We start from the raw sequence: 14,478 nt of genomic DNA, 5'->3' as shown, positions 1-14,478 counted from the left end.
TGATCTGAGCAAGGCTGTCAAAGATAGGACATTTTGGAGGACACTGATTCATAGGTAGAAAAGGGCAAGAGACCAGTAGCACCTTAAAGACTAACAAAAATATTTTCTGGTAGGGTATGAGCTTTCGTGAGCCACAGCTCACTTCTTCAGAGCTGTGGCTCACGAAAGCTTATACCCTACCAGAAAATATTTTTGTTAGTCTTTAAGGTGCTACTGGACTCTTGCCCTTTTCTACTACTGCAGACAGACTAACACGGCTACCCACTGATTCATAGGGTCGCCATGAGTCGGAAGTGACTTGATGGCACTTAACACACACACAAGAGAGAAGGAAGGAAGTACTGGGTTTTGCACACGCCATGCGAAGGTTGCTTGTGCTTCGCTGGATCCAGGCCACAGATTTTATGCCTGTTCATTTCAAATAGTTTGCACTTCGGTTACATAATGATTATATTTAAGTAACCCACCACACACCCAACTCTTTTGACTGCTTTCAACGGAAGAATAAATAGAAGAACAAATATTTTGTGGTGTTTTCAGTGCCTTGCATAACATGGCAAAATGTGGACTTTATAATGTGATTTGTAAAAAAAACGTTTTTAGATCTGGTTTATGACCCTTTATGAGGTGCATTCGTTTTGGCAAACCAGATGATCCGTTGCCTGGCAATTGCCGTTTCATAGTTTTAAGTCCTTGGCTCCCGGCTGACCTGATGGTTCTTCTATGACAGCGATTAGTTCATGGCCCCCCCGTGTGTGTGTGTGTGCGCTCTCTCTGGGCTTTGGAAGTCCGCAGGATGAATGCCCCGGTTTAGGAATCAAAGAACAACTTGTTAAAACCCCAATATGGTAGAATTCCTATTTATTGAAAAAATTCAATATATTTGCTATAAAATCTGTAACAGTAATGCAACTGGGCATTTGTTCTGGGATGCATAACCCGGAATGTTACCTACCAAATACAATACCGTAACACTGGCTTTCTCTATTTACATTTTTATGAAAATTGATATGCATGTTAAATGAACTCAGAATGGAGAATAGTTACATTAGAAAAATAATATTCTGGATAAAGCATTCTCAAAGAACCCCATTCACATGTTTTCAGACCTCTGGCAATAAGGCAAAAAGTCCCTGGTACAGCAGATAACTTAAATTACAAAATACAATAACTGTTCAGACACATCTTCAAGTTGGCTTTTGGTATATATTTTTTCTCACTCTTAAATCACTTTTTTTTTTTAACTAAACGGAAAGACTCTCAGGAACGGAACTTGAGGAAGAGCCACTACATAATGACATATATATTCTGCTGGAGCGTCAGCAACGGGGAATTCTTCCTGTTTGCTCAGTGAGCTAATCTTAAAAGGAGCATATTTTGTAAAAATAATAAGGACATCATAGTGGTTCCTTTCTTGAGTTTTCATAGGAAACAGACCTGTCACATTTTAGACTTTTTTTTTCTTTTTGGAAACTGGCACACGACTACATGTTCACAAGAGGACACCACAAACGCAACTAAAACCAGGCTTGAAGCACTCTGGACAGGTGGTTACCGGTCCAAACTCTCTCCCTTCCAGATGTCGTCGGCTGGCCTCTGCCCCACCCTGGGTCTTTTCCCGGCGTAGCTCCATCCCCATCCGCAGTCAAGTCGTTTTGATTCCTTCAAAGGCACAGAATTTCCACCTCTTCTCCAGCGTTGCTCCCACCCCAGAGAACTCTTGCTTAAACATGCGTGGGAGCCTCATCAAAAGCATTTCTATTTCATTGGCCGAGATCTAGGAAAGGAGGCAAAAGAAAAACACAGCGGAAGATCTTCCTGTGAACTTCGTTGCTGTCACACTGAATGCGGCCACCCGCCATGGACTGGGGTCTGCCAACGATTAAAGTGTCCTAAGCACACATAAGTAAAACTTCATCTTTGTCAGCTGCAGAGGCCAGAAGTAGGATTGCCAACTTCCAGGTACTAGCTGGAGATCTCCCGCAATTAGAACTGATCTCCAGCCAATAAAGATCAGTTCGCCTGGAGAAAATGGCCGCTTTGGCAACTGGACTCTATGGCACTTAAGTCCCTCCCCTCCCCAAACCCAGCCCTTCTCAGGCTCTGCCCCAAAAACCTCCCACCGGTGGCAAAGAGGGACCTGGCAACCCTACCTTTTCCCTACTAAGCTGGGCTCATGGCGGCTTCCAACAAGTAATATATTATACAATATGACATCCCCAATAGGATAATCCCAATGCATAAAAGAAGAGGTTGGTGGGCGTAGAATGATAAGGGGGTTATTTTGTTCCAGAAGACCACACCCCAGGAATGAGCCACACACATTTTCCTCCAACATTGCATTTTGATCACCCCACGGCCTAATATTAGCTTATTAAAACTGGATAGGAACAACAAATCCAATTAAAATTTTTGATACAATGACATTAACAGGAGAAGGAATTCGACAAACCTTGGAGTCCAGCTGCTGCATGTAAGACCAAAGATACTCTATATTAGCTCCAAACGGGTGGACGTGAAGAAATGTAGAGATGATACCTGCATTGAAATACACATACAGAACATAAGGTCTTCCATATAACAATACCTCCTTTCCCTCCAAGTTACAACTCTTCTGTTTCTTAAACATTTCAACAAGAAGATCACGTTTTAACACAATTCTTTGCCTTCGGGAATAACAGCAGTTCATAACCAGGTGACCAAGATGAAGAGAGAGATTTTCAAACAAAAACTAGCTGGAAGAATTTTGTCTGAACTCCTAATTTTATGCTTGATTTATCAATGCAAGATTGTAGGAACTGGAACAATAAAATTGCTGCTTTTTTTCTCCTTCAGTGGCTCTTGTCATGACAATGTTGAATCTCTACTGCATCTCAAATTGCATTGTCTCAGGTTTTCCTAATAATTTCAGCCTGGATTGTGTTTGATCTGGATTAGCTAGCAAAGAAAAACACTATTTTCCCATGCAGCTGTCTTGGTCTCTCTTCATTTCCACTGCTAAGGTAATGCCAACAGTACAAAGAATAACTTCTGTATCTGTGAGAAGGCCTGAAATTGCTAGGGTTGCCAATTCCTAGGGTTGGGAAATTCCTAGAGATTTGGGGGTAGGACTTGAGGAATAGAATCATAGAATTATAGAATCATACAATCATAGAATCATAGAGTTGGAAGGGACCACCAGGGTCATCTACTTCAACCCCTTGCACAATGCAGGAAATTCACAACTACCTCCCCCCTACACCCCCAGTGACCCCTACTCCATGCCCAGAAGATGGCCAAGATGCCCTCCCTCTCATCATCTGCCTAAGGTCATAGAATCAGCATTGCTGACAGATGGCCATCTAGCCTCTGCTTAGAAACCTCTAGGGAAGGAGAGCTCACCACCTCCCAAGGAAGCCTGTTCCACTGAAGAACCACTCTAACTGTTAGGAAGTTCTTCCTAATGTCTAGACGGAAACTCTTTTGATTTAATTTCAACCCACTGGTTCTGGTCCGACCTTCGGCACCATCCTTTATATGACAGCAAGTACTTGAAGATGATTATCACATCCCCTCTCTCAGTCTTCTCCTCTTCAGGCTAAACATACCCAGCTCCTTCAACCTTTCCTCATAGGACGGTCTCCAGACCCCTCACCATCTTTGTTGCCCTCCTCTGGACACGTTCCAGCTTGTCCTCATACATCTTAAATTGCGGTTCCCAAAACTGAACACAGTACTCTAGGTGAGATCTAACCAGAGCAGAGTAAAGCGATACCATCACTTCGTGTGATCTGGGCACTATTCTTCTGTTGATACAGCCCAAGATTGCATTTGCCTTTTTAGATACAGCATCACACTGTTGACTCATGTTCAGTGTTTGGTCTACTAAGACCCCAAGATCCTTTTCACACACACTACTGTTCATACAAGTCTCCCCATCCTATAATTATGCATTTGATTTTTCCTACCTAAATGCAGAACTTTACATTTGTCTTTGTTGAAGTGCATTTTATTAGTTCTAGCCCACTTTTCCAGCCTGTCAAGATCATCCTGTATCCTAGCTCTGACTTCTACCATATTTGCTACCCCTCCCAATTTAGTATCATCTGCAAATTTAATAAGCATCCCCTCTAATCCTTCATTCAAATAATTTATAAAGACGTTGAACAACACAGGGCCCAGGACAGATCCCTGAGGAACTCCACTAGTCATTCCTCTCCAAGTGGGTGAGGAACCATTAACAAGCACTCCTGCGCTGAAATCTTTCTACCAAAACTTGAAGTGGTTCTCCTGTATGGGAATCTCCTAAATTCAGGACTGCTAATCAGTTGCCCATTAAAATGCTCTTGTCCTCCTGGTATTGGTACAGATTCCTTCATAGTCCAGTGTCCACAGTTAATACCCATAATGCTTTATTTTCCTGCAGTATCCAGTATAACTATGTATAATTAGCATTTTGTTCAGCTCTTACAGCAGAAATGGAAAACCTTTGACTTGCCACAGGTGATCCGCAGTGGAGCTGCGTCACCTTACCTATCAACAGGGCTTCTTTCTCTGATTTTAGTGGCTGACTTCGCTTCTCGGAATTTTTTTCTCTGTCTTGGTTGACCAACGGCACTGTCATCACATTGATTTCCTATAAAGTTTAAAAACAAAACTAAATAAAACAGGTGCTTATGTAGAATTCATCCATCCAAACACATATTGCTAGCATTTTTCATTTCTATAAAAAAAGATCATTACTTCAATTCACAGCTCTGCGCAAGACAATTATAAAGTATTGATCTGTTTCCTGAAGCTATGCATTCCCAATTGCACAAGACGTCGGCATTGTCTTTCCCTTCCCTTTATTGGAAACGACTGAGGAGGGTCCAGATGGTGCAATCAGGAGCGGCTCTTCGGACCTGACGTTTCCCCAACCCATGAAATTAACGTCTGACAGCCTCCGCAGATGATTTCAGAATCAAGACAAAGAAGAATAATTTAATGCTGAGAGCATATTACGTTTCTTTTATTCACCGATCTTCTAGCAGGAAGAAAACTATGAATAACCCACACCTTTTCCCCCCTGGATGTAGGAAGAAAACTACTCAGTCGCAAAGGCCTCCAGCAACAACTGCCCTCCTGACCACACGTTCGCTGAAAAGGCCAGAATTGCCCCAGAACTATTTCTCAGAACCGAGGCAATGATGTTCAAATGAGACTCCCCCCTTTGCTTTCTACAAGAACACAGAGGACACGTGAACCGCAAATATGGCTTCCCCATCATGACCCTCGGTGAATTTAATCTTGACGTATCTGTGACCTTTTATTGCAAAAATTCAAGTTGTCTCAGCAAATCCATCATCCACCGAAATCATGACACCGCTGAGCAGGCAGGAAAAGGCAGCCCACCAGCCATGGAGCGTGGCCGGCCAGGGAGCCGGACGTCCCCCCGCTCTGCCCCCATATCAATGTATGTGGAACTAAGTGAACTACGAAAGGAGACGGGGAAATAACTCAGGGACACGGGGAAGACAAAGTGTGAGGGATCAGCTACAGGGAGTGACTCAGCAGAGATGCAGAAACAGAGAGGGTTCAGGAGAATGAAGCAGAGTTGTTTAATAAAGGCTTTTCCAACTTGATCATCCTGCCTGACTCTCAATTAATACCTACCCTGCTTGAAACATATCCCATCTTCATTGTGCCCTTAGTGGGCTGGTCTATGTGGATGATGGGCTGCATCTTGTTTCGGGGGGGATCTTACTGCCCTGAGGTGTAGTTCATGGGGCAGGGTAAAGAAGAAGAATGTGTTCGACCTTCAAATGCATTTCACTGGTGGCTCAAAGTAATGGGAAATCAGGCTTGGAGACCTCAACAGAGATGAAGAAAATGAATCTCAGTACAGGGGTAATTCACAACTTTACCTACTTTAGAAGAAGCAGAAGCAGAAGAAGAGTTGGTTTTATACCCCGCTTTTCTCTACCTTTAAGGAGTCTCAACGTGGCTTACAATCACCCTTACTCTCCCCACAACAGACACCTTATGAGGTAGGTAGGGCTGACAGAGTTCAGAGAGAACTGTGACTAGCCCAAGGTCATCCAGCAGGCTTCATGTGGAGGACTGGGGAATCGAACCTGATTCTCCAGATTTCAGTCCGCTGCTCATGTGGAGGAGTGGGGAATTAAACCTGGTTCTTTCCGCTGCTCTAATTTCCAGCCATTTCCTCTCAAGGTAAGATATACTGAATTGTGTCTTAACAAAACAATCATGCTGGTAAAGAGAATGATGAATTAGTAGGGTACGCTTTGGCTCTTTTCTTCCTATCCTTCTCACACACACCCCATACGTTAGTTAACTGGGAAACAAAAGTCGGGTTTTGTGCTTCCACTGGAAGAGAAATCTTTCCAGTTTTGCAAAGAGAGATTGGAGGGTTCCTTTGTGCGTGGTCAGCAACAACAGCTTTACAAGGCCCATTTTATGGGAAGACCTCTGTGCGCTTCACAGCACTGCATTTAGAGACAGCAGGTAAATCAAACCACGTTTTCCCCGCCTGGAAGGAAAGCCGTTTTCCTCGCCTGGAAGAAAAGCTGGCACAGGAATCCAGTTCGCATTAGCAGGAGTGACAAATGATGCCAACTCCGAAAAAAAGTTATGGCTTCAGAAGCAGGATACATGCTGCAAAAGTCATAAGGTTTACGGGAGGTCGTCTATGCTACGGCTTTTTACAAGCTTTGCTTCCCCCGGAGTAAATGACTGATGGGAGAGGCTGTTCAGTTTACAAGCGCATCAGCTGAGTTGGGGAAGACTCGCCGAGGGGTCCGGACACCAAATGACAGAATGTTTGATGGAGCCGCCGTTGTGCCGAGTCAACAAAACAAGCTGCGTGTGGAAGGGATGCCATTTTTATTTATTTAATTTAGTTATTTATGACGTTTGTATGCTGCCTTTCCGCCCATAAATAAAATAAATAAAAACACCAAAACAATTAATCGATTAAAATACAGTTAAATTAATAAAATTCAATTTAAACACATAAAGGAGGCCAATAAGTGTGACTCGGGGCATGCCAGGGGAAACAAAAAAGTCTTCGCCTGCTCCCTCCAGTGGTCAATTGCACATTAAACAGTTTTAAATCCCCTGTATCTCTCTGCAGATTTAAACTGCAGGTTTTTATGTTGGATTTAAAGCTGTTTGATGTCAAATCGTCCACTGGAGAGAGAAAGACACATGCAGAATTGACCCCCACCCCAAGGAGGAGGAGGAGAGTTGGTTTTTATATGCCAATTTTCTCTTACCACTTAAGGAAGAATCAAACCGTCTCACAATCACCTACTCTTCCCCTCCCCATAACAGACCCCCTGTGAGGTAGGTGGGGCAGAGAGAGCTCTAAGAGAGCTGTGACTAGCACAAGGTCACCCAGCTGGCTTCATGCGTAGGAGTGGGGAAACCAACCCGGTTCTCCAGATCAGAGTCCACAGCTCCAAACCACCGCTCTTAACCACTACACCACGCTGGCTCTCAACAGGTCCCTAGAAGTGAAGAAAACAAGAATGCAAAAAAACTCCATGTAAAACCTGTGCTATTTCAAAAAGCTTCTGTTTTACTACTGTTTGCTTTTATGGTTGCCTCTCTGGATTATGGATGGGGGTTGTGGGCCTTTTGATAGAAATGTTGTACTGTTTTGATAGTCTCAGGTCTTGTGGATGCATCGGCATGTTACTGTGAACTTCCCTGGGGCCTGCTAGGTGCGGAAAGGCAAACATCTGAATAAATAAATAGGTTTCATTAAGGTGCATCTTATGGTGCGGTTAGCAAATTGTCCAACCTTGAATCAATACATATCTCATTTGAAAATATTTGGTTTTCCTAAGCCACAAAGAGATGATGCTTATGCGCGTGCAAAGGAATATGTAATGACAATTGCATATGAACGGCATTAGATAAATATTTCATCAACTACTGTTTTCAACAGCTGCTGTTCTTTCTACTTCTTCCCTAAAGGTTACAGGGTGCAACTTGATAGCACTGAGGCTATCATACTTTGGTCACATTATGAGAAGCCAAGAGTCACTGGAAAAGACAATAATACTAGGAAAAGTGGAAGGCAGCAGGAAAAGAGGAGTCCCAACATGGGATGGAGTGACTCTATAAAGGAAGCCATGGCCCTCAGTTTGCAAGATCTGAGCAAGGCTGCCAAAGATAGGACACTTTGGAGGACACTGATTCACAGGGTCACCATAAGTCAGAAGCAAATTGACAGCACAAAACACACGCAAAGAGCACTAGAAAACCTGAAAGCTGGCACTCTTAGCCCACCAATTTCAACGGGGCAACACAACTAATTCTCTCTGGGTCACAATATTTGTGCAAAAAGCACAACAGTAATTTGGCCACTGGCAACTTTATAAGGGGAAACACATCACCTCAAGAAAACAAACCGAAGAAATAAGAAGCACAGAATCATAAGAGTTGGAAGGGACCATCAGGGTCATCTAATCCAACCCCCTGCACAATGCATGAATTTCACAACTACCTCCCCCCCATACCCCCAGTGACCCCTACTCCATGCCCAGAAGATGGCCAGGATGCCCTCCCTCTCATCATCTGCTTAAGGTCATAGAATCAGCATTGCTGACAGATGGCCATCTAGCCTCTGCTTAAAAATCTCCAGGGAAGGAGAGCCCACCACCTCCCGAGGAAGCCTGTTCCACTGAGGAACCACCCTGTTAGAAAGTTCTTCCTAATGTCTAGATGGAAACTCTTTTGATTTAATTTCAACCCCTTGGTTCTGGCCCGACCTTCTAGGGCAACAGAAAGCAACTTGGCACCCTCCTCTATATGACAGCCCTTCAAGTTCTTGAAGATGGTCATCACATCCCCTCTCAGTCTTCTCTTCTTCAGGCTAAACATACCCAGCTCCTTCAACCTTTCCTCATAGGACTTGGTCTCCAGACCCCTCACCATCTTTTTTGCCCTCCTCTGGACACCTTCCAGCTTGTCTACAATGGACTTCTCCCTAGGCACAGCTCCCCAGAGCGACGTAAACTCTAAAACCTTCGAAGGAAGAAAGCACAAACAAATGGAAAGGATTCTGTGCCAGCATTTGTCCCAGCCTGCAGTCTGATGATGACGAATATCCCAATAAGGTCTGCAGATCTACCCAGAAGGTGGAAATATATCCTAATTAATGCTATTGATCTTCTGACTGTGAAGAAGGTTGGCCTTGTTGCCGAAGGAAAGGGATGCACGAAGAAAGCAAGCAGGTCTGGAGGATGTGACCTTTTATAGCCCCTACCCCGTGGTGCAGAGCAGTAAGCTGCAGTGACCCTGGACTTCCTCAGTGGTCTCCCATCCAAGTACTAACCAGGGCCAACCCCAGCTTAGCTTCTGAGATCTGATAAGATCGGGTAGCCTGGGCCACCTAGGTCAGGGCGAATGAAGTACTAAGCAAGAGCAAAATCACACAGCACCCACCATCTGCACCATGCAAGAAGAGATTTCTCTTAAATGTCTTTTTGCAGGGGAAGGGATTTTGCTCTAGAAGCAAGCCTGTATCCAATGTCAAACACCATGCTGGCAGGCTGGATTCTGGCAATAGATGGTAAACTGCCAGGTGACAAGCGCTCGGCTGTAGCAAATCTTTCCATATGCATTTGGCCAGTCATTCGTGAAATGTTTTCATGACTGTCAGGCAGAGTCCTGTGCGAAAATCATTCCTGCTCTGGAATAACAGAGCGCACAGGCAGGGGAAAGAACTCTACTCCAGTGGCATTCAGTTTCAGCGCTGAAGGATGCCTTTGGAATGGCCCATCTGGGGTCCAATCTCCTGAGGAGGTCTCCTGTGCTGGGCAAGATGAAGGGTGGCCATGAATCTTCTGTTCTCCTGTTACAGACACTGGGTGGAATATGTGGGTGATCCCCCCCCCCCCGGTGACAAGAAGCCCACGCCCTTCACTTCAGAGGCATGACACTATCTCCAGAGCGTTGTAACAGTAAACCAACATGAGAAGCCAGGTGCACCTCTGTTTTTATCACTTCACTCGGTAGCAAACTGGATTGCCAGAAAACTGACGATGCCTTTACCTATCCAGAGGACTCCTCCTCAGGTATGCAGAGATATATGACTCTGCACGTTAACCCCAAGGGTTAATCCCAGCATATCATGGTCTTGTGTGCAATTATTCAAGTGGGGACAAGGCTAGCAATTCTTCCTACACTTCAAAGTTTTCATCCGTCTAACCCAGATGCACAGCTGTGCCGCGTCACTTGTGCCTGTGCGGACTCATCAAGCACAAAACTAAATGCCGAGTCCCTTTTCAGTTGTTCTTCGATGCTCTCAGCCAAATCTATCTGCTTCCAGCGCTCTCGGGAGGGCCATATCCACATTGCTGCCTTAGAAAATGACTTCTTTCACCTTGCCAAGATCCAAGTGCATCTAAATGTGGCAATCTGAATCGCGTCACCTCCGCCCCTTCCGTGAACTTAGTTTTTATCTTTTCTGTCTCCCGCTTCCTTTTCTCAGATTTGGGTGGAAATCTCTTCTCAGTTCCACTCTGATTTGAGCCACAATGGCGTTGATGTTGTATCAATCAATATCTCCCAAAAGGTTGAAATGATTAGAAAAGGAGTTATTATAGATTATAGGGTCCCCTGGAACAAAATAACCAGCAATTTTAGTCTGTTTACTAGCAGGTGGAGTAACAACTTCCTCCACCTCCCACTGCCATTTACAACATCACAACAGATAAAAAAGTGACAAAGAAGAACTAGTTTACCAGAAGACAAATCAAGGCAATCTAGGAGTCATAAGCAGCGATTCCACTTCCAAACTTGGCCAACAGATGAAAAAATTGATGTAAAATATTTATCTTAAAACTACGGTACAGGCAGGAGCAACACATCGGTCTGTCTGTTCAAGACACTCAGAATTCAGCAGTTTGTGTTGATGTTGTATTTCTTGCCAACAGACAGCATCTAGTTGAAAAGTAGGCAGCACTGTTTAGTCTTCTTTTTTGTTACAAATAAACTCCTTTTCTCACTTGGGATTGATTCTATGCATTTCAGCTTACAAAGTTCACATCATCGCTGGAGGTTCCCAACACAAGGAAATACTTCTTTACACAGCGAGTTATTAAAATGTGGAATTCTCTGCACTGGTTAGGAGCGGTGGACTCTATTCTGGAAAACCGGGTTTGATTCCCCACTCCTCCACGTGAGCGGCAGACTCTAATCTGGTGAACCGGGTTGGTTTCCCCACTCCTCCACATGTAGCTTGCTGGGTGACTTTGGGCCAGTCACAGCTCTCTCTGAGCTCTCTCAGCCCCACCTACCTCACAAAGTGTTTGTTGTGTGGAGAGGAAGGGAAGGAGATTGTAAGCTGCTTTGATTCTCCTTAAAAAGGTAGAGAAAATTGGCATACAAAAACCAACTCTTCTTCTTCTACTTCCACTTTTCCTCTTCCTCCTTCTTCTCGCAAAGTCTGGTTCTCATCCTTGTCTGGAAGGCCTGCTTATATCAGTTTAAGTATTTCACAGGTACTCCAGATATACAGAACAGGCCCCTCCGTACCTTCTTGCCAGCGCCACACAGAGTAGGCTTTGAATATGAGGGTATTTGCTAAATCCAACTTGTCAACTGTATCAAATAGGTACTAATCCCATTAAATGCATCACAGACCACTAATAACCAAGCAGGAGACACCAAATCCTTCCCTCTGAGGGCATTTTGATCTGCTCAGATTTAGAGAATAGCCTCAAAGGACAAGATCTATCAACTCTCCTTGGAAGTAAATGTAGTGTGGAAAGCATTCTCCCAACAGTCAGCCATGCGTGTTCCAGACCCAAGACTCTCTTAAAGGAAGGATTAATCAGGAGATACGCTCTTCCCACAGCTCCCGCCCATCCGGAAGGCTGATTACGAAACCTTCACCCTCACTTTGTAGAATTACTACCTAAGCTCTTATTTCTCAGCTACAGTTTTGTGGAACTATTCCAAAAAATACAACTTCCGTGGCAACCCTAAGAACACTTTCCTGGGAGTAGGCCCCACGAAATAGATTTGAGTAGGATTCTGAACAGGCTTAATTAGGATTGTGCTTTAAGCAGGGTTGCCAACCTCCAGGTACTAGCTGGAGATCTCTTGCTATTACAACTGATCTCTAGATGACAGAGATCAGTTCACCTGGAGAAAATGGCTGCTTTGGCAATTGGACTCTATGGCATTGAAGTCCCTGGAGGTTGGCAACTCTACCCATTTGTAAAAAGCAATTTGAATTTCTAGGGAAAGCTGGAAGTTATCCTGGGTTTGGGGGATCCTGAACTTAGATAAGGGGCCCCAGTCTATAGATTTTGTGATCTGCATAGGGCCGTCCACGCTTGGCTGTCAGAAATATTTCACTGGTGTTGAGCCACTGTGTGAACAGCCAAATCTTCCCAACAAGGCTAGCCATGAGGACGAAGCAGGGATCTGCAAACTCAGAGGAAAATCCAGGTTTCCCGGAAAACATGAGTTTTCAGATCCCACCTGGAAAGGTGAGGAACTGTTGCCCCTCCCGCCCCAAGCAGGGCCGACTGAGGGCTTTGTGTGGGTAGGCCTAATTCTGACCATTGGTGTAGGAATGCAAAGCATCTCAGACTTCAGCGATTCACTCAGCTGACTTGATTTGGGGTGTGCACGAAGTCGGAGGAGGTTGCAGGAAGAAGGAGGGTGCAGGAAGCCTGTTTGGCCCCTCCTCACTGTCACCTGCGGTGCCCCCGGGACCCTCGTGACTGAGGATACGAGGCACGATTCCTCAGACACGCCAGTGTTTCCTGACAAAGCCAGCATTTCTACCAGGCATCGCAATAATGTTGTCCTCCGGTATATTAATTTGAAAGTCTAATCCATCTAAACGGAATTCATCTTTCATTTCCCCGGAATTCATGATTTCTGGTGCCATAGAAACTGCTTTCCAGATGCACTCCCCTTCGTAGGCTTTGCCTTTTTTGAATCTAAATGGAGAGAAACAAGTTGGTGAGGTCACCGGGGGGGGGGGGGGGCTTCTGCAACAAAACATCGTGGTTTGTTTTGCATCTTGCCCCTTAAATTAAGCCCTGCCCTATATTGAAAATGCGCTCCAGGGCATGAATAATGGAGCAGAGTGGAAGCAAGTTAAAAAAAAAAACAACACACCACATTTTTATTGGAGCTTTCTGCTTGGAGGACAATAAACAGTTAGGTTTTTGACACGAGGAGGCTCTTTATATTCTGAGAGACTTGGGCCTGATCCAGGCCTTAGAACGAAGCATTGTGGACTGAGCATGAACTCAAGCACAATAACGGAAGTTTGCATAAAGAACAAACGAGGAGCCCTGCTGGATCAGACCACAGGATGCTTCCTGGAAGTCCACAAATCCAGAATGGAGGCAACCAACTTTCCCTGTTCTTTGGGCCCCAGCACCTGGCATACAAAGCCTCTAAACCTGAAGGTTTCATTTAGCTGTCAAGGCTTTACCCATCCACAGACCCTTCCTCTATGAAGTTGTCGAGCCCCCTTAATAAAAACCATTTGAGCCCGTGGTCAGGCCCACATCTTATGGCAGTGAATTCCTGCATTGCCAGTTCGGAATCTCCCACGGATCCATGTGTGCAGGGGAAACTGGGATGGAGGGAGACATTTTTTTTCTCGCTGTCTCTCTCTGCCATGCATATTTCTCTATATATTTCTATACATATGTGTGTGCCAAGTGCCGTCAAGTCACAGGTGACTTATAGCAACCCAGTATGGGCTTTCAGGGCAAGAGACGTTAGGAGATGGTTTGCCATTGCCTCCCTCTGTACAACAACCCTGGCATTCTCCCCTCCAAATACTTGCCAGGGTTGACCCTGCTTACCTTCTAAGATCTAATGAAATTGGGCTGTCCATCCATCCACCTACCTACCTACCTACCATCCATCCATCCATCCATCCATCCATCCATCTATCTTCCATCATCATTAGCTTGGAAAGAAGGCGTCTAAGGGGAGACATGATAGAGGTCTATAAAATTATGCATGGTTTGGAGAGAGCAGACAGGGAGAAGCTTTTCTCCCTCTCTCATAATACTAGAATGTGGTGGGGTCATCTGCTGAAGCTGGAGGGTGAGAGATTCAAAACAGACAGAAGGAAGTATTTCTTCACACAAAGCACAGTTAAATTGTGGAACTCCCTGCCCCAGGATGGGGTGATTGCCGCTGACTTGGAAGGTTTTAAGAAGGGAGTGGACATGTTTGTGGAGGAGAGGACCATTCATGGAAACTAGTAAAAATGGATACTAGTCATGATGCATCCCTATTCTCTCCAGTATCAGAGGAGCAGGCCCATTATATTAGGTGCTGTGGAACACAGGCAGGATGGTGCTGCTGTAGTCGTCTTGTGTGTGGGGCTTCCTGGAGGCACCTGGTTGGCCACCGTGTGAGCAGACTGATGGACTTGATGGGCCTTGGTCTGATCCAGCAGGGCTTTTCTTATGTTCTTATTATCATCATCATTATTATCAT

The 14,478-nt window shown here is 44.8% G+C and overlaps 1 protein-coding gene across 3 annotated transcripts in view; it reads right to left on the bottom strand.

The window, feature by feature from the left end:
- Nucleotides 1-1,637: 1,637 nt before the first annotated feature.
- ENOX1 (ecto-NOX disulfide-thiol exchanger 1) overlaps nt 1,638-14,478 on the bottom strand; it is a 131,872-nt gene continuing 119,031 nt past the window's right edge. For all 3 annotated transcript variants that reach the window (XM_056861768.1, XM_056861771.1, XM_056861769.1), the window contains 3 exons: nt 4,513-4,615; nt 2,453-2,538; nt 1,638-1,777 (listed from right to left, as the gene is read on the bottom strand). In XM_056861768.1, coding sequence (XP_056717746.1) covers nt 1,646-1,777; nt 2,453-2,538; nt 4,513-4,615 — 321 coding nt within the window. In that variant the 3' untranslated portion in view covers nt 1,638-1,645. The remainder of the gene's footprint in view (nt 1,778-2,452; nt 2,539-4,512; nt 4,616-14,478) is intronic.

This window comes from Euleptes europaea, chromosome 16, assembly GCF_029931775.1.
Source record: "Euleptes europaea isolate rEulEur1 chromosome 16, rEulEur1.hap1, whole genome shotgun sequence".
Classification (NCBI taxonomy): domain Eukaryota; kingdom Metazoa; phylum Chordata; class Lepidosauria; order Squamata; family Sphaerodactylidae; genus Euleptes; species Euleptes europaea.
Note: the sequence above shows the minus strand (reverse complement) of the source record. Positions and strands in the feature narration are given on the sequence as shown.